This window comes from Atta cephalotes (genome assembly GCF_000143395.1).
Source record: "Atta cephalotes unplaced genomic scaffold scaffold00019, whole genome shotgun sequence".
In the NCBI taxonomy this organism is placed as follows: Eukaryota; Metazoa; Arthropoda; class Insecta; order Hymenoptera; family Formicidae; genus Atta; species Atta cephalotes.
This window is the reverse complement of record NW_012130083.1, coordinates 5,169,517-5,193,933: the sequence shown is the minus strand read 5'-3', so window position 1 is coordinate 5,193,933 and position 24,417 is coordinate 5,169,517. Positions and strand designations below refer to the sequence as shown.

The following is a 24,417-nucleotide window of genomic DNA, read 5'->3' as shown; positions in this document are numbered from 1 at the left end:
TAAATTATTAAATTAATTATAAACATTTGAAAAATAAGTTAATTATTCCTTAAGAATTATTTTTCTGCATCAAGAATTATTTATATCAAATGTTAATGTAACAATGTTAATGTAAAAGAAATTAAATTTATTTTTTAAATTAGTCAGGACCAACTGTAGGCAAAACATCTCGATTATCTGAATTGATTTAATGATCTATATCTATGTATAGAATCAAATAGCAATTTAAATATCCGCGAGAGAAGAGCGAGTGGAAAATTAAAGAATCTAAAAAAGAGAAAAAGAGAGAGATAATCAGAATGTAGCTTCTTAGCTTCGATTGGTTCGAATGTTTCGCATAGCGTTCAGTACATCGAACCTCTCCTCTCGCCGATCTAAAGTTCTTACAGGCAAGCAAGCAGGCCTGTTCTATTAGGATGCCGGACATAACTGTAGAGATTCAAGGATGTGGTTTTCCTTTTATCACCGCCGCGCACGGGGCGTTTACTGCCCCGAGAATTTTCATTCTCGGTCGGATAATTATCTCCGATGCATCGCACCGGTAGACATGTATGCTCTTATGGTCGTAAAAGTATATGCTTTCTCCCTGCTTTCGCAAATGAAAACCACAGCTGTGTTTCTGTTCTCCGCGTCCCGCTAATAATATATTATACACAACACAGGAATAAATGGCATGCGCAATAAGTGATTAACAAAGAGTATAAATAATCCATGTAGAAACAAATGAAAAATTAATATGAATAAAAACGATGGATTTGAAGAAAGAAGAGTAACTGCGTAAAATCCGAACGATAAATTAGTTTCGAACACGCTCGGCAGGAACTCTTACAAAAACCTAATTCAACCAACGCACGTGTATGTTGTGCAGACTTAAAACCACATCAACTTTCTAGCTGGTGCTCCTCTAGATGCGTTGCGTCTAAATCGAGATACACTTCAATTGACCAGTGCAACGCGTCTTGCAACTAAACTCAAATGCTGTGAACACCGCTTCGCGAAATAATACATCATTTGAGCAATGTAACCAAAATTTTTGGTAATGAAAATTTCGTTGCGATTTATATACATAATTAATAATATCATTAATTATATTTTGTATTAATTATGTTATAAATGTATTTATTATTATTTATATAAATAAATTATTTCGATATTTCTATATTTTATTTTTATATTTTACTTTATATTTTACCTTGCTTTCAAGGTATAGTTTTCGTATATTTTTAAGTACAATTTCATAAGTGATACCTAATCGAGTCGCGTACAATTGAGCAACGACATAATGATACAAAACGAGTCTCATAACCGGTCGCACGCGTAACTCTATCTCATCGCAAGGCTTGCGATGATTCACAACTCCTTATCAGAGGGTACTTACACACGTGGTTTTCTTTGCAGCGATAAGGCAGACGCGCGAGCATGAGAAAGCGAATAATATTTTCATTCGTGTCGCTATTTACGGCGAACGCGGCGGCTCTTCCGTGGAAAAAGATGATCATCTTCGCGCGAAGCTCGTTAGCGTGCAGAAATTGCGAGCGTATGCGAGACGCGGGCAAGAAAGATCTAGTGAGTCATTAGATTTTACATTTTTCGTTAATCACTTCGCCACTTCGAGCGACTTGATTACCCTAATTGCCGTTCTTGGCGATAACGCATCGCGCATTAATCTCGAATATTTGCATTTGGAAGAATCATTTGTACTTAAATAGATATCTCATTAAATATCATATTAAATATCATATTTCAGAAAGCTTGGACATATCGCTTAGTGGTTACCGACTTTTAAGTGATATTATTAATATTATCATTATCTTTATAAAGTAAGATTAGAAATAGCTATAAATCATTTTTATTTATATTAAATTTATTTATTTATATTAAATAAATTTATTTTATATTTTTAAGCCTTTTAATCATCACGATTTCACAAAGTATACGTTCTCTCTCTTTTTCCCTCTCACGATTCTTAAGAATTTTTTTCGTGAACGTAGGTCAACTATAAGAATTTCAACCTGCGCGCAGGTGATCACACGAGTTGTCAGATCGATGAGTCACAACGCGCGCACCTCCAGAATACCATCACATACTCAAGGAGGCAGTTGCAGAACGAGAGATGAATGATTCATCTCAATAGTCTCACTCTTTTTCTTTCTCTGTCTCTCTCTCTCTCTCTCTCTCTTTCTGTTATCTAGCTATCACGCGGAAAATTCATTGCAATCGCAGTTATGCAAATACATTGAAAATACGCATTATGTCATATAAACGCGGCAAAATCATCCGCTAATTATTCACTGACGAATCAATCGTAAAAATTATATTGTGTTAAATCGTGATATTCACGCGATCTATTATATAAATATTGAAAATTCGTAGTTATTTTCTAAATATGCAAATGAATAGCGTGAATCATTACAGCAAAGTAATGCCTATGCTAAAGAAACGACGAGCTAATTTCAAATTAATTGAGGCATTAAGAACATTCTTTCCAGCTATGTTTCCTTTCCAGCGTGTAATTTACATATAATTTCTTAATTCTTTGCTGATTAAATCTGAGAAACTTATATTGTATACTTATATTATACGTGTATCAGATTTATTCATTGATAGCAGAAAGCAGAAATAAATAAACGTGTCCAAAAATCAGTATATTAGAATTTATAAAAATTCAAAATTTTTCCCTAAAATTTTTGTAAAGCGTACTAAAAGTTTTACACTATTGTCTTTTTACCTTCTTAAATGTTCTTTAAAAGAATAAATTTTAGTAAAAAATATATTGCAGAATCTTTAGAATATTTTTCAAAAATAAAGATCTCTGAAGTCAAAATAGAAATTATTTTGAAGCCCATCCTGTATATCCATATTAAATCGTTCGAAGCGATTGAAGCGAACTTGAATGAACGAGTGGATGAATGAAAGACGTGAATCATTCGAACAGGAAGTTCAAGGTTGCTCGTTACGAAAGAGACGTATATATCGCATTGTGCGTTATCAAGAGCATGCAATGCGTGCGGTCATTCGACATCCTTCTGTCACAAACTTCAGAAAAAGGTCGATCACCTCATCACCAATTTTCGAAGAAAAAAGGAATTAGCAAGAATGTAGCTACATTCTCCTGATATCATTTCTGCGAAAATATTTTCAAAACATTGCTTTAAAAATATACTCTTCAAAAAATCTTAGAAATATTGTGAAAACAATCTGAAAATATTTGGGGATTACTTCAAGATATATGTTTCGCAGAAATATTTTTGGAAAATAAAAACCCACAATTATTTTTATATTTTTGATAATTGTGTTAGTTGCTTGAAAATATGAAACTATCTGGAACATATTTTATATTCACATATCCAAAAAATATTTTTCATAGAGAAGAATCTAAAGCGATTCTCATTTTCGATAACTAATAATAATGATAAATTTATTTATGACTCTCGCTCTCTATGTATATAAATTCTGCAAAGAATTTAAATAAAATAAAAAAAAAAGGATTTTATCGATCACTTTATACTCACGTGAAGTTAGAAATAAAATTTGAAAGTAAAATTTAAAATAAAAGCGATAGCAGGACTCGTTTTTTATATCGTATGCAAGAAGGGGATCGCTTCGATGATCGGTTTCCAAAAGAGGCGTCGGGAAGGACGATGATATCAAAGAGGCAGAAATTCGGTCGTGATGACTCATATTCCGCTCGTGCGCGACATCGTGCATGGAAATGCGAACAAGATTACGGGCATCATGGGTTCCCATAGCCAAGGCAACCTCGGCGACGAATGTCGGTGAGTCACGAAGGAATTCCAACAGTATGAGCACGGCTGGGCCCAACAAGCAGGAGAAAAAAAGAAAAAGAAAGAGAAGAGTGGTCCCCGGACTCCCCATCACGCCTATATCAGGTCAGTAGACTCAAACTGTTGCGTATCTATACTCGTGTGTTTTGGCGACGATGCGTACGTACGTGCGTGCGTGCGTGCAAGCATGCACGCTCGTATGCCTGATTGATTCTGCGAGACACTTACTGGTGGCTTGAGAATATTTACATCGTGTGATACATCTTACTTTAATCTCTTTCGTAATATTTCGTTTTTTTGTCATTTATTCTTTAGGATATGATTGGGAAATGACTGACGAGGAATTAACTGACGAGGAAATTGTTGGGACTGACCCTCACCGCTTTTGATGGATTTTATGATATGTTGTAAAGCACAAAAGAAATTTTAGACACAAATTTTTTTATATCTGCCTATCTCAAAATTAAATTAATCGGAACAAACTCTCGAAAATAATGAATTTCATTTTCGAAGAAACGTGAATACACGATTATGAAAATAAAAATAAAATTTTTATGTAAAACATTTTTTCGTATATTTTATAATCTCGAAGATATTTGTTGAAAAGAAAACAATCTGTTAGTTTCGAAAGATTGTTTCGATCGTTAACTGTGAGCAGATAAAAAATATATATCTAATATTTTTTATATTCTATAACACATCCAAAACTCATTAAAATCGATAAAAGACAGTTCTGATGGTTCTTTTGTGATATATTCTACGAGAGCGATTTTTTCAAGTTTCTCTTACAATGATGGACTATATTTTTTTTATTACATATGAATTCATATTCGAAGTTATGTGCATAACAAGAGATATCAGAAGGTAATTATCGATCGAGAAGATGAGATGCAGAAAAAAATGCTCGAGAAATTCATGATGGACTCCTCCCGAAGGGGCGCGGATGCATGCGGAGTGCATCACCGTGACTCATCGCTCGTGGTTTCACGAGCGGTGAATGCAAAAGTCGAATGCCCATCTCGTCTTGCGTGTCGTTATATTGTGCGTACATGACAATACTGGGGATATTGCATTATTGCACTATTGCTGCACCGTTATAATGACACCATAGTGAATGGTAGCCCAGTGGCTCTCACATATTAAATACAGCGCATCTCACTAAATTACAAATAAATCGTATTAAAACCTACATTTATATGCATATAATCAGTACAAACAAACTGATACCAAATGTCAACTGTATGTATTTTATGTTATAACTATAATTGTTATTAGTATTATATAAAATAAACGTTATTTCAGATTCCGCAACAAAAAACTTAATTTATATATATATATTTTAGAAAAAGCGTCATTTGCGTATTTTGATTATCTTGCTCGTGAAGAGTCTTTTTAAAAATTTATTCAAGTCGATAAGCCGACCCACATATGCATAGATCGGGTCAACGTTCGCAAAAAGATATTTGCTTTGCCCAGACGACAATATTCGCAACATTGAGGACAAAGGATCTCCGGAGAAAAAAAAATAGCGGAGATTCAGTCTGCCGGCGATTTACATGAAAATTAAACGGAGCACTCACTTGAAACAGAGAAAAAAAGATGGTGTTCCTTTAGTCACACGATCGTGCAACGAATTACAATATGAATAGGCGAGACGAGATACATTGGACCCCTTTTAATCATGAGTCCCGACATGTCTTACGCCCGCCGTGTCCTCTACCGATTAGGTATTATCGCGACGGCCAGAAATTAAATATTATAGATTATATCGGCGATAGAAAGCGATTATCGCAATCAATAATCATCGAACGATTTTATCATTTCTTTGGAACGATTTTATCATTTCTTTGAAATTGGCGTATAAAATATATATGTCTGAATAAGAAATATATTAAATGTATTTTAATATATAAAATGAAAATATATATAATATATGTAAAGAAATATATAACATGTATTTTAATGCAAAAATAATGCTATTATTATTTTATTAAACAACGACAAAAAATCATATTTTAAAGTAATATAAGCTTTACAATTTTTTATTATAGTTACGAATTTGGTTACTGATTTTATCTGATTTTTAAAACAATAAATCTGTTAAGGAAATTGAAAATTTCACATTCGCTATCTCTTATAATATTCTATTCGAAATCAATACGAAGTATAAAGAAAAAAGAAAAGAGAAATGTACACTGATTAATATTTAAAAGATAATTATAATTACATTTCAGCGAAGCTCGTTGGGCTTGTTCTTTTAATTGCGAATAACAAATGCGGCGAAATAAAAGCTGTATCATTATTTACCAAATGTCTCGTATGTTTATTGGAAAGAAGAAACAGAGAGGAAAAAAGGCAGAGAAACGCTAAGAAAGAAAGACGAAGACGAGGAAAATGCGTAGGCATCGCTAATCAGGAATGGCGCCACCCGAGGCGGATTATCAACCTGCGAGTCTGCGAGGTGCGTCAATAAAAATGTGCATGGGAGACGGTGCAGGAAGAGAAAAGCGAGCAAGAGAAAACGAGCAAGAAACGAGATCTTGTAAACTCGACTCAATGCAAATGATCGCGATCGCGATCGCGTCCGCCTACATTAGAGATTCGCTGCCGTATTTACGGCGCATATGCAACGAAATGCAACTTGGAAGAAATGTGATTTGCAGTTTTGCGGAGTATGCCTAATTTTTGTTTACAGAGAAAGATAAGATAATTCGAGAGTTCACGGAAGTAAGAAAATCAAGCCTACCATCTTCAAAGTAAGAAAATTATCATTTCTCTAAATTAAAAAAAATATATAATTTCCACTCCTATAAAAGAGAAATTACAATTTTTATTTCTCAGAATAAAAATAGAAATTTAATAGACCAGAAGATTAAAAAAAATCAATTTTTCAATAATATATTATAAACAAACATCATTATTTCAAAGAGCGGATTTTCTTAAATTGTTATTGTCAAAGTTATATAATATTGAAGAAGGACATACGTAAATAAAAATGTTGTAAATTACTGTCTTTGTAAACGATCGTAAATTTCAATTTAATTTCTTTTAGCAATGAATCTTGTGTTTTTATCTAAATGTCAGTACGTGATTAAATAAAAGAAAACATAGCTCCTCTGGAAGGCCGAATAAATATTACAATAGAAGAAAAAGTATACGAAACGATCATATGAACGTATTAGAATGCAAATCCTTGTAACTAGTAGTTTGTAATCGTTAGTCCTTACAAAGTGCGAGATAGCACACCGCTAAATGATTCTTCCGCAAGGACGCAAGTCAATTATCTTTTTTTATTTTATTAATTTACATCTTTTACTGTCATTCTACGTTTACAACACCGGTGCAGATATAATAAACGATACAAAAAATTCCTTCGAAATAGCGTCCATGAATTTTTTGTATCTGTCAATTAAAATAATTAAAGACATAATGAAATAGGTGTATAGATGCAATAAAATCTAAATTTAGAAAAGAAAAAAAACGTAATATAAAATACTAAAATAAAAATATAATATTTCACTGATAGTGCAAATTATATTTCTTCAACAAATATTAGTTTTTAATTTGCAATGTAATATTATTATTAAATGTACATAGATAATATTATTCCATTGTCAAGTATTTTTTATAAACTCCAAATACACTATTATGAATTGTTTCACATATTGACTGCTAAAAATAAACTACATAAATCTTTCGCCTTAAAAAATCCTGTGAGGTATTGCAACTGGAGAAAAAATATGAAATGCGATGAAATGTCCTATCGCGTTCTAAAATCATATCATATATAGGTTTTCAAAAATGTCAATATTATGTCAATATTCAGAAATAAATACGCAAAGACGACGCCGGGGAAGGCAATATATACCTGAATTTCTTCAACAATTCTACTTTGAAGTCTTACGATAAATCGACCGCTTTCCGTTATATACATGCAATTGTCGTAAAGTTAAATGATCTAAACAACAGCTGCAACCGCAAACGATTTAACGGAATGTTTTAATACGGATTTCTCATTCTTACAAAAAGGATTTCGTAATCGTGCCAGTAAAACATACTGTGCAAACACGTACCTTTTAAAAAGGAATTATTATAATTAAAAGTCTCTTCGATAATATTCTCATGCACCGTTAAGCATGAATTTACGCAAAACATTTTCAATATCCCTTCGAAAATCGATATAAGTTGAACCAAGTCGTTTATTTAAAAAAAAAAAAAAATATTAGTTATATAAAATAAAAAGATTTTATGAGTAAAATCTTCTACATAAAAACGTCGTGTTTATGGTATTAAATTGATAATCGATAAACCTTAAAGATTGTGAAAACGACTTAATAATAAACTATGAAATAATGAAATTCTGTTTTCTAATTATCGTATACGCGCACACGCATTTCATGTACGTAATATTTGCGGAACTGCTTGAGTAAACAACACAGCACGTCATAAAATATGGATATTACTACCGGTAGCATCTTTTTTTTCTTTTTTAAAACCGATGACTCAGAAATGACATTTTCTCTTTGGAGCCAAAGAGACGTGCGCGTGTCGCGTTACATGCGATTTGCGTGACATTTCTACGACAACAGAAATACGATTCGATAGCTAGACTATATCGTGAAGGCGATATTCGACGCCGTGGTGACCAGCCAGTCTGGTTTACATCCCAACATACCTGTACCCGATGTACGTGAGTGATCATGTAACTATGCAAACTTACAAGACAGACTCGCTTTTCGAAATCGAAATTAATAATTGGTAAAAAAAAAAGAACACGTGCCAATCTCAGGAGACGCAATCTTTTTTTATGACGCTTTTAAGACAAGCTGTAAGTGACCTTTAAAAAAAAAATGACATTTCAACTTTTTACAATAACCGCTACTATTAATATTACTCCGTCATAATAATTTTAGATTTTATCGCTGTAAAGAATTATTACTTCGCTTGTCCAATGTAAATCGAACATGGATATTAATTGCCTTATAGATAGAACTATTGCTCGAAATAATTCTTTTCATTATGCTCACGAAGATTGAATCAAGTGCAACAATTGGAACGTTGAAATACAATATTTATGTATAATATATTTAATGAGGATCAAGATAATTGCGTATAAAAATTTTGAAACGCTCTTGCACGTAAATGCATTTATCAGTAAGAATTGTAGCATTAAGTCACGCTACGATTACTGGATCTCTTATTCATTTCCGGAATGCTTCAGTGACTCCGGAATTCACTACGACTGCAACTGCACTAATCCTCAAATGTGAATGATACGTATTGTTAGGCGAGCAGATCCCTAACTTCGTCTCATCGTATTATAGCCGCAGATTAAATGCATCCGGTCCGACAAAGAGCGGTAGCTTTTGTGAAGAAAGTGCTAAGTCGTAAAAAGTCCGTTAGATTTTCGAAGATGTATCGATGATACGTCCTTTAAATAATAAATAAAGTAATAAAATAATCGTATCTGTATTATAGACTCTGTAATGAGATCTCCGCGTATTTAATAAGATCTTTTAAATTACGAAAGCTTTTATAACATTAGTCATATACCGACTAATTCTTTTTTCGTAGATACACAAATGTTCGCTAATATTCTCTCTCATTAATTAAATTATATAAAAGCAAGAGCAAATGGAGAGCAAATTACAGGCTAAACGAACACTCTTAAATTATCAATTAAGACAACTCGGACCGAGACGAGGTAACAAATAAATGTAAATTTCTCCGAAGGCGTCGTATGAAAACAGCATTCTATCTCCTAACTCTCGGCAATTTAATGCAAGTTACACTTAATGACCAACTGCTTGATTGTCTTAACAAGATCCACTCCTTCTTTCAACCTGTTTTTTTGTACGTGCTCAGCGCGAGAATAAAGAATAAAGGAAAGGGATCTCAAAGACTGGACCATAAATAGAAACAAAATTCAGACGCTAACCTTAAAATAATATTATAATATTTTAATTATTCAATATTATCTTTTTCGAAAGATAAAAAATATGCAAATTTTCATTCTATATGTATATAACAAGTTTTACAAAAATGAAACAGATATATTCTGGGACATACAACATAAATCGTTTTTGTACATAAATAACTTTTCGGGAGATAAAGTAAAGGTCAATTGGTTAATTTAATTTCATAATAAAATTATGAATTTAAGATATTTCATATTTCAAATAAGGACAAAATGCTAATGTTGATTGACGATAATGAAATGCCTGAATCTCATAAATATTACTAGAAATTCTTAATATTACAATTCTCGCGGACGACTGGTTAATATATCTGAAGACAAGGAACGGAAAGGACCAGAGGCTGAAAGGGAGAAGGTGCAGAGAGAAAAGATCCGAGAGTGCCGCCCACGGAGACGGGAGAGCGGATGCCGGGTCGGCGGGGTCACCTCTCCAGCAAAATGAATCTTTTATGCCTCTCTTACGACGGAGTTGCTTTTACGCTTCTTCGCGTCCTCGCGTGCACGCGCGCGAGAGAACGAGACGTTCTTTCTTCAGACTCAACGAGAAAAAATCGGCTCCGGCCGTCTTACCGCACGTTAAAGCGACTGAATGGGATCAGAGCATGAATCGGATTAATTCCCCCCCAAAAAGACTTTTTAATTTAATTGCGCGTTAAAAAACATTTAAAAAGCATTTAATTTTAAATAAAAGATATATAATTTTATGAATAAAAGAATATTTCCAAATTTTACACGATTTTCGTTTATATTTGGTACGGATAAATATATATTGAATAATATTTTTTTGACAAAAGCGATAAAAAGATAACGAAATAAATTTATTTAATTATTATTATTAAAAAGACGCGAATATGGTAGAGAAAATATCTAAAAATTTAGCTATAATAGATACAGATTTGAAAAAAAAATTCGTATTATGAAAAAAATTACAGTTAAGACTTTCAAGTTGATTGTTATATTTACTTTAAGCATGTCAAAACTTTTTGCAACATTGAAAATGCTTGAATTTTCTATGTAATTATTTTGATAGTAATAAAGTTATTTTTAGATTAGGTAATAAAATTATTTGTAAAACCTACCTAAATTTTTAAATATTTCAGCAAAATTGTTCTTTTTGTGTATCTGTGCAAATATCAAATTACGAGTAGCTGTGTATTTCTAATGTGACAGGATGATTAATATAAGCCTCGTAGGAAATGATCGCGGTCTACAAAAATTTTCGATTCTTCCTTCTAAATCTGGCCCTTCTGGCTATTTCAAACTCGAGCCGCGGCAGCTTTCGTCTTACACGTGGAAGAGCAAAACGCCACCACCGCGTGTATCAGCGTCAACATCCTCTCTTTCTTCCTCTCTTTCGTAAGATATATTGATATTAATGTCGTTCCAACAGCCGTGGGGCATCTGTTTAATGAGAACGATCGTCGCTCGTGCCATGAGCTACCCTATTATTCAATTTAACAATACGACCTCACGTGACGCCTTCTAATTGCTTACCGGAAAAATTCCTAGATGTGTCCTCAGACAATCGCACATTCTTTAAATTTTCAATAATAAAAAAAAAACAATTTATCGAAAATTATGTTTATTAAGGAAAAAATAGATTTTTTTTAGTTCATCTAAAAATCTAAACATCTAAAAATTGCCATATATAGAATAGTTCAAGAATTATATCCGAAAAATTTAAAAAAAAATTAAGCTGTCAATTATTTCATGTTGAAATGTATTTTAAATATCACAAATTTTTTATTAACGTCCTCTTCAATATCATTTTAATAAAAATTATTATACATATTAATATAAATAATAACAAAGTTATTATTAATGATGTGTCCATCTTAGTGCGGTAAATGAAAAATAATGAAACGTGAAAAACGCATTAATGAGGCCAAACCAGACGAGATAAATGCTTCTCTATTACGAGAAAACTATTCTAAATATAACGAGACCTAAATACAACATTGCAGAGAGAACGATGCAGCCGTGAGTTTTACTAGGAAACTGCAAACTTGGAGAGTATTCTATAATTCTTTCCGTATTCACGAATTTCCGATCCTCATAACAACTAATTTAGTAATATTGATATGGATATAATTAAAAATATGAATCTTTAATAATTATGTTAAGTCAAACAATAAAATAACAAGTTCAAAAATACAAAAAATTTGTAGACTGAATAATTAATATATTCCACAAAATAAATATTCAGTAAACTGTATATAAATTTAAAATAATACAAAATTACATTAATGCTAAAATAGAAATAAATATTCAATAAATACTGAAATATAAAAACATTGAATTAATGCTGAAAGAAGCTAATAAATATTAAAATGTGTTTCAAAATATTCATTTTTTATTCAAATTTATTTATAATTTGTAGAAACACCAATATACTACATTTTATATATAATATAATATTTATAATAAAAATCTATCAAATTTTTTGCCAAGAATGGATTCGAAAAAACTATTTATTTTTCAATTTTATTGACTTTTACGAAAATGATTCGCAGATATTTGTTTCGAATTATGGATGTTCATTTTTGTGTATACAATGAAGAAAGAGTTGTTTTGTATTAACACAAGAGATAATTGGCATTTCTATTTTGCAATAAATAAAGTGACATACGTGTAATTCCAAGTGACATTCGCATTGGCAGAAAAAAAAGTAATTCGCAGCTGTTCTCACGAGAGTTTAATAAACTAGTAGAGGGATTCAGTCGTCATTACATAAGTTATCGCCAGCTGTTCGCGGGATTCGCCGTCAACCAAAAAAGATTGCAACTCGTCTGAAAAGTCGAACATAAACATGGCAACGAGCCAGAAAAATCGTCATGAAAAATACAGTGACAACGTACTCTCTCAATTTTCTCCTCGAAAAAAAAACACGTTTCGTTTCGTATGTTATGTTGCGAAAGTGCGAAAAAAATCAGTCATGTTCATAGCCAAATATTTGATTTAATCCTAAATACAAATGTGATTTAATTTTGCTGGATAAACTTTTAATTCTATGATTGAGGCGAATCATAGTTTTTCAAAGCAAATCGAAATGTAGTTGATTTCTACATTGAAAAGAGAAGGAATATGAAAATAACGAATCATAAAATTTTTTGGCAACTTCAGAAACAAATAAAAATTAATATTTCTTAAGAATTAATTTTTCTAGATTATACAGAAATGAAAATAATGTTATTGGACCATTAAAATAATTTTGTTGGACATTAAAACTAATTGTTAAAATATCAAAATTCTATATCTAATTCTAGAATATCTAATTCTTGCATCATTGCTATCATTTTTTTAGTTTGCAACATGATGATTTATATTGTATATATATATATATATATATATATATATATATGATCCAATAAAGTTATTTTTAGATCTATAATTAGATCCAAAATTTTAGATCTTTCAGCAAAATCAAATTCTTTTCGTGAAAATTTGAAGCATGTATAATTTTTTAAACTTGTGGAGTCAAATTGAAATCTATATTATAAGTAATGTTTTGAAGGAAATTGAATTAGATGATAAAAAATCATACATTTAATTAAGATATAATAAGAGTTCATATAATTTTTAGATGTTCAAAGCTTTTACCTTCGTGTGAAGACCTGAGAAGAAGGTACGCCGTGGCATGGAATATGACGACATGTTGATCTTATTGACGACCATTGTCATGCTAGCTGTCAGATGGATTTCCTTCTCGCGACACGTCGATTCAAAATTCGAGATCTTCTTTTATCCAATCGTCCTCCCTCATGCATTGACGTGACACTTCGCGTCGAGGACAACACGTTCGTGCTCGTATCTATCAAATGTACTTATCCGCACGCTCCACTTCGAAGTACCGTGACCATCTCAAATTTTTCGTAGAGTTATGTTCCACTAAGGAAATCATCAGCCAATCGGCACTGGAAAAGCCTGAAGAACGAGCACTCGGGGATAGAAACTCGCATGAAGAGATAATGATTCCCGTTATCGGAGTCTGTGATGGCACAAGATTTCGCTAAACTTTTCTGCCGAGGGTTGTTACGTGAAGATTCTTGAGAACAATCGAAGCTTCTAAGTAAAAGTCCTAAATTCAAATTCAGTGTATACAATAATACTGAATAGATCTCATCGAAGCTCGAAGATATTTTGAAGCGTCAATCGCTCTCAATTCTGGAGATTTATATTTACTTCCAGATTCGACCAACCAAAATAGATCTCCTCTTCACCACTTGGGCGTCGTTTGAAATTTACTTAGGCAACGGCTATCAAACTGTCAATTTCATTTCTAGCGCAACATAGAATAGAACATATCACGGACTGTCTCCTCAAGGACTGTAGCTCGAAGAGTTTCATTCAGTGAAAGTCAGCTGCTCTGCATTTCAGAATCTTGTCCTTCGCAGTCATGGATCACATCAAAAGGATTTCTTCTCCTAGAGACATAGAAGTACTTGATGAGGAAGAAATTCCAAAGAGAGTGTGTAGCAGTGGAAGACCGTCGTGTACTTTGGAGTCGGACGCGCGCGAGAATACTGAGGGAGCGCTCCTCAGTGGTGTTATATATAGCCTCCCTACCCTTTGCTCGACTCGAACGAGGCCTCTTCAGGTTCGCGCCGCATCGCGGGACGTCGAACAGTGGCATTACCGTGACCTTCGAACCCGGAGGGATGTGTCGAGGAACACCCCGAGGAGGGATAGAACGTCGATCATTGGAGGCTAGATAGGAAGACGATCGTGGTAGGGTGGCCAGAGGCCGGTCGCAGAGCGCAAACGATGACGAGATCGATTCGCTACTCGCACGATACGGTATGTCGATCTGATGTTGCGCGAGAGCAACCAATGTCAGCGGAGTGGAAGGTGGGAGATGTTACGAGTATGGGTGACGAATGCTTGTTCTTTTGTAAGTATGTGTAGAATAACGATCGTTGTTGAACACGCTAAACATGATGAAATAATTTGCGACGGTAGACAGGTACGACGATTATCATCGGCGCCGTCATAACTTTTGTGAAATTAACGATAACTCTATGGAACAGAATTATACCTCTGGCGACACAATTTCAATTTGTACACTTATATTATAGAAAAGATTTCTGAAATCCAGTCTCGCGATTTATTATAAAATAGGATCGATCTACCTTAGCCAAAAATATTATGTACATTATTAACTGTTATTTAAAGTTTTAGAAATACAAATTTATGGAATTTGCTATAAATTATTTTTTGTTTCAAGACTTTAAACTTATGTTTAATACTAATAACCAATAGGTAACAATGCAGATGAAAGAATTCCAGATTAAAAAAACATCAAGTAAATATTCATTTTAAATATAAGAATATATAAACTTAAATTTATGTGTTACCCTTGTTTCAAGATAATAAATCTTATTTAATTCAAAGGAATAGAAATTATTAATCTAATTTAATATTGTTGTATTTTTATATTACATAAAATTCCGATGAAGATTAAATATGCAAAAAATATTTTTTCATTATCAGAAATTCCTTCTGAAAAGGTGACAAATCCGTACTCTCTCGTCATTTAAATTCTATTATATTTCAAAGTTTATTTACATTTCTCATTATATACTCTAAATTTCTTACAGTGAAATCTCACTCGAGAAAAGTAAAAATACAATCACAATCTTGAAAAAAAGCGAAAATATTTTACTTCTTGAAAAAAGAGAGAGACAATTTTCACTCCTTTTAGAGTAAATTTTTACTTCAAAGGTGTGAAAATTGTCACTCTTTTTCAAGAAGTAAAATATTTTCAAGGGTGGTTATATTTTCACTCTTTTAAAATGAGATTTCATTGCAAGAAATTTAGAGAGTACGATTTCAGTTATAACTTCATTTATTAAACTGATCTTTTTATCCCCGTATCCAATCTAAATTTTAATTCGCTAACTTTCTGCTTCAGAACAACGCTCAGTTCGTCCGAAATTTTCTTTCGTCAGACTTTCCTCGAATCACACATGTATCACTATCGCGTGAGTGAACATGTAATTTTTTACGGTGCTATAAAAACGAAACAAACATCAACGATTTTTCATCGCTTTTCCCGGAACTTCCTCTTCACGGATGTCACAAAAGAAGAGTCTCTTAGGAATTCCCAAGGAAACAGCTGACGGCGTCAAGAAACAGCAACGAGGATCCGATTAAGGAGGTCAAGGAATAATATACACGCGCGAGAAATAGCGTGCCTATCGTGTTTTTTCTTCGTTAAGACAAAATTCCGACGAAACGTCGCGAAATTGGAGCGGAAGCGAATTCCGCCGTGGTCAGCGATACACGGTGTGAATGATGGCGAAATCATAGAGAGACAATAAATACACATGACTGGTATAAATGTGAATAAAAAAATATAATATATATATATAACGTTACATCAGTTAAAATAATTTTAATAATATTTATATATATTATTTATAACCTTAACTGTATTTTTTAAATAAAAATTAGTATTTGCTTGATAAATCATTGCTGCAAAAATGAAGAAAAACATCACATAAACAAAAGAGATTATTATAAATATATATTTGAATTTTTGTTCAAAAAATATTTTATAAATGTTTCCTCCTTATTTAAAATCGAATTAAGAAAAATCCTTCTCGCAACGAATCCTGTCATCGAGAAGATCAACAGCGTAGACGGTTAGTAGGCGTCGATGAATCAGGTTTGAACGTCTCGACGCCATTAATTCTGAACGACGACAACGACGACGGCTCCTACTTGCGACGAGTGCTCCAGAAAGAAAACGATAAGTAGCAAAACGAAAAGCGAAAAGAAGATACGACGACCGCTAGTTGAGCGTGCATTCATTTTCGCTCCTACGTGCCTTCAAGAATGAAGAATGTCCTATGATCAGTGAACATTTTTTCCGGATAATAGAAGTATGGATGAGAAATATGTAGTTCTCACGCAATTTACATGAATTTTGAAAAATTAAAAAATACAGATATCCGATTCCTTTTTTAATCTTGTAATTACGTTGACGAGGTCTGATAAAAAAATAAGCGAACTTTTTGAATTATTCGGCAACGGAGTGTCCTAGCGACGTGTCCTAACGTGCAGCACTACAATCTTTATTTATCGTTATAATCTTTCGAGTAACTAACTTTTTTAAGTGCCGAGTAATTCAAAAAGTTGGCTTACTTTTTTATCAGACCTCATATTTTCCGATGCACAAATTATTTTAGAAACGATCTCTTAATCCCGACAGCATTCGCCACGTAAAAGTAACAAAGTTCGGAATGTTAAATCGCTCGTGACGATTACAATTGTTTCCATGACAATTACATCTATCGGCACAAAATATTCGCCTCGTCATTCGCGTACTTTCATCTCTTGTCTAGATTATTGTTCGAATTTTCAGCTTAACGCTTAACGCGTAGTCGGAGTCGTGAAATCAATCACGATTATCCTATGAATTATTTACTCGATGACAAGTGAATAATTGCGATGATAATTTCGTCATGGAAATATCTTATTGGAAGAGCAGTCTTTTCAAGCGGATCAAGGTTGTACTTTTCGAGCAGCCATAATGCTCTTTTCGCCCTTTCCAGCTACAATTTTTTGATTTTTCGTACGATATCCTGATAATGCAGTCGTTTTCTTCGTATATAATATAGCATTACGGTATCGATTAAAATAATAATTATTTCGATCTTATATAATAATCCCTCCTTATATATAATTTTTAAAATATAATTTTATATTTCCTTTTTCCCATCTTAATCCACAATTTCAATATATAAAAAAAGAATATAAATTTAAATTATTTTATATCAGTTTAAATAGAGATTGAAATTAAAACTATATAAAATAATTATTTACAGAGAATTTTTTATATTATTATGAATAATTAATTTGTTATACACATCTTGTTACATAGATCTTCTCTACTCAAATGTTTTCTTTACAAACAAGAATAAAACATATTAAATATTGCAAATAAAATGATTAGTCATTCAAACGGAAGCCAAAGAACAATGTGACAGAGAAAAAGCGTAAGAAAAAAAGGGGAAGAAGAGAGAAAAAAAGTAGACAAGAGAATTGTTAATCACATATAACACACATGATGGATGTGAACTGCTCCCAGTAACAGTAATTTGCGTCTTTTTCCTACCTTCTCTGCTGCTTCCTCTCGGCATCGCTCCTCTTCCTCACCTGCTCGATTCATCTGTTAGCTTATGTAATGCTTGTGCAATAATTACTAACGTTTAAGCAATTGACTGCCTGCGGCAGTACCATGACAGATCCATTATGAATTAAAGGAAAGAAAAAAAAGAAAGACCACTGTTTTGTTCTTTCTCGGTCAACTTGTCAAGCTTGACATTGCCGAGGCAAGATTTATACCGTCGCGTTAATCTACCGTATTTCCGCTTTGTATTTCTCATAAATTTTGTGATATCTTGCATATATCAATCATATCACATACGTGACAATTAAAAAAATAAAGAAAATATCATAGTATTCCATAAAATCATTTTATAGTAATGAGGATCAAGAAAAAATTTAATTTAATGATTTAATTGATTAGTTATCCAAATAGAAAGTGATCTAACAAAAAAAATTTTTTTATTTCTTAAAAATCTTCCTTTTGTGTTCATATCATAAAAATATTCAGGCATTTAAAAAGATGAGTAGACATTGCATTTATCATTAAATTTGTTATATTAATAGTCATTAAATAAATAAACGTTATCACTAAAAAATTCAATCATTATTGGTTGAAATATAACGACAGAGTAAATATATAATAGAAGCAATGATAGAGCATGCAGATATAATCATACTAAACATAGATTTTTAGAATGAAACACGGAATAATAATCATGAATTCAATATAAAATATGCGAAACACGAATCAAACACACACAATTATGCAATCTAACGCAATTGTACCCTATCACTTTATATAGCGATTTTATTACAAATGAAATCCGGTCAGGAGTTTATCGTTCTGTATTCTCGGAAAGCAAACGCGTAAGAATATGATGAAAGTCGTAAAAGCAAATATGGAAAATCTAACAACGTTTACTGCAGAAAATAGATGTACTCATAATGTTTATTGGCTGGATTAATCAGAAATTGAGATCACAAGGAGCAGGGACGCGTTTATAAAATTTGCGCCTAAAGGCGTGTAATTTTCAAGACAATATAGCCCTCCCAACCCCCCCCCCTCCACCCCTCCCCGTCAGGCTTCCAATCTAATAAATACTATTCTTTTTGTCTCTAAATTCACAAATACATCGAGGAAGATAACATAAAATGATATATTTCCGAAGTCCCGATGTGATGAATTGCAAAGAGAATTATTCCGTCACAAAAAGAGAGTGGCAATTATTCATTATTAATGCAATTATATAAATTTGCAAGATTACGTGCAAACATTGTGAGAAACACGATACTCTCGATTCACGAGTATCTAATAATAGCGAGTAACTAATAATAACTATAATCTTTTTCTTTCAAACAAGGATATAGAGAAAAAGTAGTAGAATGATCGTGAATCCCTCTCATCATAAATATCATTCCATTTCTTATTAAGAAATATTTTTTTTTAATATTACAATCAAGAATTAATACAATATAAATATGTAATAATAATTTATGTAATATATTCTTACGCGGATTTGAATGAGTAAATATCTAATATATGTTCAACTAACACAAATGCGTTCTTAATTGATAGAATATATGTATATTATATGTAATATAAAATCTTTCTAAGAATTAAATAAAAATTAAAAACAATTGACAATAATTTAAAATAATATTAAAAATTGGATATTAAAAATAATTAAAATTTAAACTAAATTAAAATAATGAATTAGAAAAATTAAATTACACTTCATTAAATTTATATGTTAATAATATTAAACTGTCATAAGACTTGAATTATAGCATGAAAAAGAATTTCTTCATTCAAGAATTTCTTCATAAAATTTCTTATGTGATTCAATGTGTGATTTACTTCAGTTAAAATTTTTGTTTTAAAGATAAAAATTTCAACAATGCATTTTTGTTGATTTTTCTTGCGCGTATTTTTTTATGAATATTTTGGCGCAATTTATTAATATTAAAATTGGAAACAAATTAGTTGCATTTATATAAATTCTATGAATTGGCTTGATATTTCGCCAAACACGCAGTGCTAAACGAGTAATCGAACAACTGTTGCCAAAACATGTAGAGGGTTGTAAACTTACAAAACGTGAGTTATTTCATGGAAAAATTTTCATAATTTCCTGTCTCTCTCAAATGTTGAATTTTATGTATTTACAACTCATTATCAAAAACATTTTCATTTATAAGTATCTATATTTCTTTTTATACGTGGATAAAATCCTTAAAAAAATTTTGTTATTTCTACTAAATTATTTTTATTTTTAATTTATTTTTAAATAATAAAATCTATTTATATCGATATAATTATTTTAAAAGATATTACATCTTTAAAGAGATGAAAATTATAAAGTAAATTATTAGGCACTTAATATATTAATAAAAAGGATGATCTATATTTTCTTCAAATTCCTCCTTTTTATAATCCTCCTTTTATAATCCTTCTCTTCTTTCTCACCTTCATCTTCATAAAGTGCTTTTTGTTCTTCCGGCTAATGGCACTATTCTTTAATATCTTCTACTCCTTCAGGGAAATATGTTGTTATTAATCCTTCAGCCTCCTTGTCAACTTCTGTCACGAAAAACGGCTCGATGCCAGCAAAAGCCAAGAAAGCTCCTTCGTTGATTCTTCGAATTATCACCACAAATATCTCAACGCCAGTTTTGTACTTCACCTTTCATAAATAACTTTTATTCGTCATAAATATCTTTTCATCGTTAAATTATGATAAAAATATAGTTTATTTAATTTTTCATTTAAGTTTATCGAAGTTAAATTATTATAGAAGAGAAATTATTTGTATTTAATCTGATTAAATTTTATCGAACTAATTGTATTATGATTGGAGAAAGATAATACACCTTTTCGAAATCCTCGGGTGAAGACGCGAGGCATCTCGCGTAAGGCTGATCGAACTCGAAGGCGCCGAAATGTTCAATCGCATCACGATTCAATTCGTACGTGTCTCGCACGATGTTGAATTTCGATGCTTCGAATTTGAAAGCACACAACGGCGGAGGAACTACCGGCTCTTCATAAGGATGAGCCTTCTCCATGTAAACCGGAAATAGAGTCTTGAAGACGTGAACTTTACTTCTAGCCTACAAAATTCCGTGATTGTATCGATCTCTCGTTCGTTATAAATTTTCAAGAAATAATACTTCTTTGTAAATGCTGTTATTAACAGTTATGATTATATAAAAGGAAATATTCGTAATAATTATTATATCGTAGAATTTTCTTTATCTTTCCTAAAATTAATTTAATTTAACGTTCCGCTCAATTTAGTTAATTAATTTTCAAACATTCTTCAGTTTCGTCGACTATACCTGAGGAGGTACCCAAGCCGCAGGATGCACGCGGTGCACGTCACCCTCAATTTCCGGATCCGGCTCGTGCACGTACACGTGTCTCTGCATGTAAGGTATATCATCAGTCTTTCTGATCGTAGGCACTTCAGTTTCTAAAAAAGTCGGCGGTCCTTTCGTGATGATGCTAATAAGATAATTCTCGACATCATTGATGGCACGGGTCGGACACACCACATTACGTTCCAGACTTTCATAAGGATAATGAACCGGCCAGTCTGGATGGGGTGGTTTGCCTTTCAACCTCATCGCCATGCATTTCCCGTCGGTTAGCCCTGAAGAAGTCCATTCATATTCATTTTTCTATTTTGCCCTTTCCCTCCTTTTACTTTCAAAACTTATAACGCTGTATAAAACCGCGACCGTACACAGAGAGTAAGTATCATGAATTGTGCGACGTACGACAATCTGCCATTTATTACGTCATTCAGAACTCATGATTATTTCTGATCCTGGAACTTGCCTTTCTGATACCGCACCTTTTATCAATTCCTCGGTGATGTCGACGCCGCTCTCGACGAACATCTTCTCGATCATGTCCTCGTTCAGTTGGATCCGTACTTCCTCCTGCACGTCGTAACATTGTTTGAAGAGATCCTTCACAAGATCTATGTACGGTGGACTCTGCATTTTATCCAGAGGTCTTCCTTGCTTGTCCTTAAAAACCCACGGATAAAGCACCAGCACCGTATATTCGCATAACTCGACCATCATTTGTGCCATAAATCGCTCGTATTTTTCCAGCCTCTCGGCTTCTTCCTTTGCTTGTTTCTCTTCCTCCAGCGCTCGCCTTTTTATCGAGATGGTTTTGTAAATATATGTGACTCTCTTTTTTCGAGACTACGCTTTATTTGCTTTGCTACGCGAGATTGTTGCGAATAAAATGTCCGACAATATGTTCAAATAAAAATAAGAAGAATTAAGAGGAAGATTTATAAAATACACGATAAAGTTATCATATTAAATTATAAAACTATCATTGTATTATAGTCGTTTTACATTTTCTACAATATCGCTCTATCTGATCACGCAATTTTTCAATTTGTAATATTTTGATAATCGAAAAAATTGCATGATCAGATATAGCGATATTTTATACAGCAAAACGTAAAACGATTATAGTACACAATGGTAATTTTATAATTTAATACGATGATTTTGTCGCGTATTTTAAATCTTTCTTTTAACTATCCTCATTTTTATCTAGATATATTATCAAAGATTTTATTCATGACAATATCTATTCTTAAAATCTACAAAATCAATTTTTCTTCACCTAATGGCTTCTTCTTTCTGCCATCGGGCCTCCTCTTCGGGCGCTCGTTTATGTACATCCAAACGCCACTTCGGAGTTTCTAATTGCTGCGCTCTCTTTATTTCATTCATCACTAGCTTTCGCAAGCGCGGACAATGCGCACCAAACATTAGATTCACCATCTTGCCGTTCTGCAGAAACATCCAGGTGGGTTCACTTCGGCCTCGGAATCTGGCCAAGTCGTCGATATCATCGTTTCGCGCAATCGCGTAGTCCACCGCCTCGAGGCCTACCTCCAGTTGAATCTTTTTCAGGGTGCTTACCATGGCAGTGCAAGGTCCACCCCAGTCAGAGTACACATCTACAACGATCAGGCCCGGGCGACTTAGCAACTGTTGCCATTCCGTCTCCGTGTTCACCTCAATTTGCAGAGCCAATCCAGTTTTCTTCATAATATTTTGTCGCAGATCACGATTATTGAAACTTTAACCTCACGAAAGGATAAGTGCTTTGGCTAATCGTGTGAAGTGTCGCTCGAGAGAAAAGCAGGATGAAAAATGACGTGAGAGTGTTGACAACGACGTTCAGAAAAATCATTTTATAAAATGATTTTTCTGAACCATTGAAAATGAAAAATTTATACGTTCTTTTAATGTTTTCGATTAGTGCTATATTTATAATTTTATAAATAATAATTTATAACACCTCTCTCTCTCTCTTCTTTTTCTCTAGTAAAAAAAAATTTATAAATTTTTGTATTTGTTTTTATTTATGTAATTTTAACTCGTAATGTTTCAAGATTATTCCTAAAAATATTCATTATACATTTTTAACGTTTATATTGCTAATTGATTAATTTATTAATAACGTTTTCAAATTATTTTATATCAAATTATCAAATTATATAGTATATAAATATAATTATAAATAATATTTATATATAAAATTTTCAATATATTTTTTTAAATAATCATGTTTTATGCTCCATTTAAAATTTTAATCGATTGACGTGTGCGCGACAAACTTTTTTATTTTTTATCAATGAAAAGAGGTTATTGATCAAATAACATGTCAAAATGATGACTGCGGCTCCTTTATGCACTCTGTTTCACTCGCAGAGACGCAGTTACGGATGCAAATTGGTTAAAACGATGTTCGCTCTCGAATGGCGCGCAAGATAACAAGCATCGTTGGCTTGTTCGAGCGTGAAAAGGCCGACATGCGTCTCTCGTGCGAGCGTAAAGAGAGAAGAGAAGTAGGAAAGATCGGGAGCGCCGATAATGTCAACGTCGGCTTCGCGCTCTTATGGCCGCGGTGGCGGCAACGTCGTTTAGGTTTACGTCCCTAATTCACGTCCAGCCGTGATAATTAGTCTTGAACGAGATCGCGAGACGACTCTTGACACGTCCAGTCCTTCCAGCGAATCTCCGACGTGACTCACGAGCAAGATACATCGCGAGAACCCGATAAAAATTCCATCGCATTTTATAAAAAAATTCCCTGTTCTGAATAAATTGAGCAAAATTTATTTTAATAAAAAAAATAAGTATTCGTTAGTACGCAGTAAGATTATACAGTACATTTTTTTCTGAGAGCAATCTATGGCGCTTTTATGATTTCATTGGTTCCGTTGTCGGAATGACGGTGATTCATAAAGAGATCGGATCAACGACGTTGTTACTCATTCCGTTTCCAGAAATGTTCCCGTAATTTCGCGGGACCTAACAGGCGCCATTCATTGTGACATCATTTTCTTTGCGACCGGAAGAATAGCGAGATCTAAATGAAAATTATAACCGCAAATTGCAAAAGTTCATAGTGAGGATAATGGCGCGGTAGAAATAGCCGCAAGAATGTGACCGCGAGAATGCAATAATTGTTAATTATTTGTCTTTTCGATGGGAAATATT

The 24,417-nt window shown here is 32.7% G+C and overlaps 1 protein-coding gene across 1 annotated transcript; it reads right to left on the bottom strand.

The window, feature by feature from the left end:
- Window positions 1-20,384: 20,384 nt before the first annotated feature.
- On the bottom strand, window positions 20,385-22,959 carry LOC105619198. Its single transcript, XM_012200722.1, has 5 exons — window positions 22,529-22,959; window positions 21,732-22,042; window positions 21,214-21,527; window positions 20,746-20,985; window positions 20,385-20,558 (listed from the first exon to the last, which is right to left on the bottom strand). Exons 1-5 carry the CDS (start codon window positions 22,957-22,959, stop codon window positions 20,385-20,387), a joined length of 1,470 nt encoding a protein of 489 aa, XP_012056112.1.
- Between the last annotated feature and the right edge of the window lie 1,458 nt (window positions 22,960-24,417).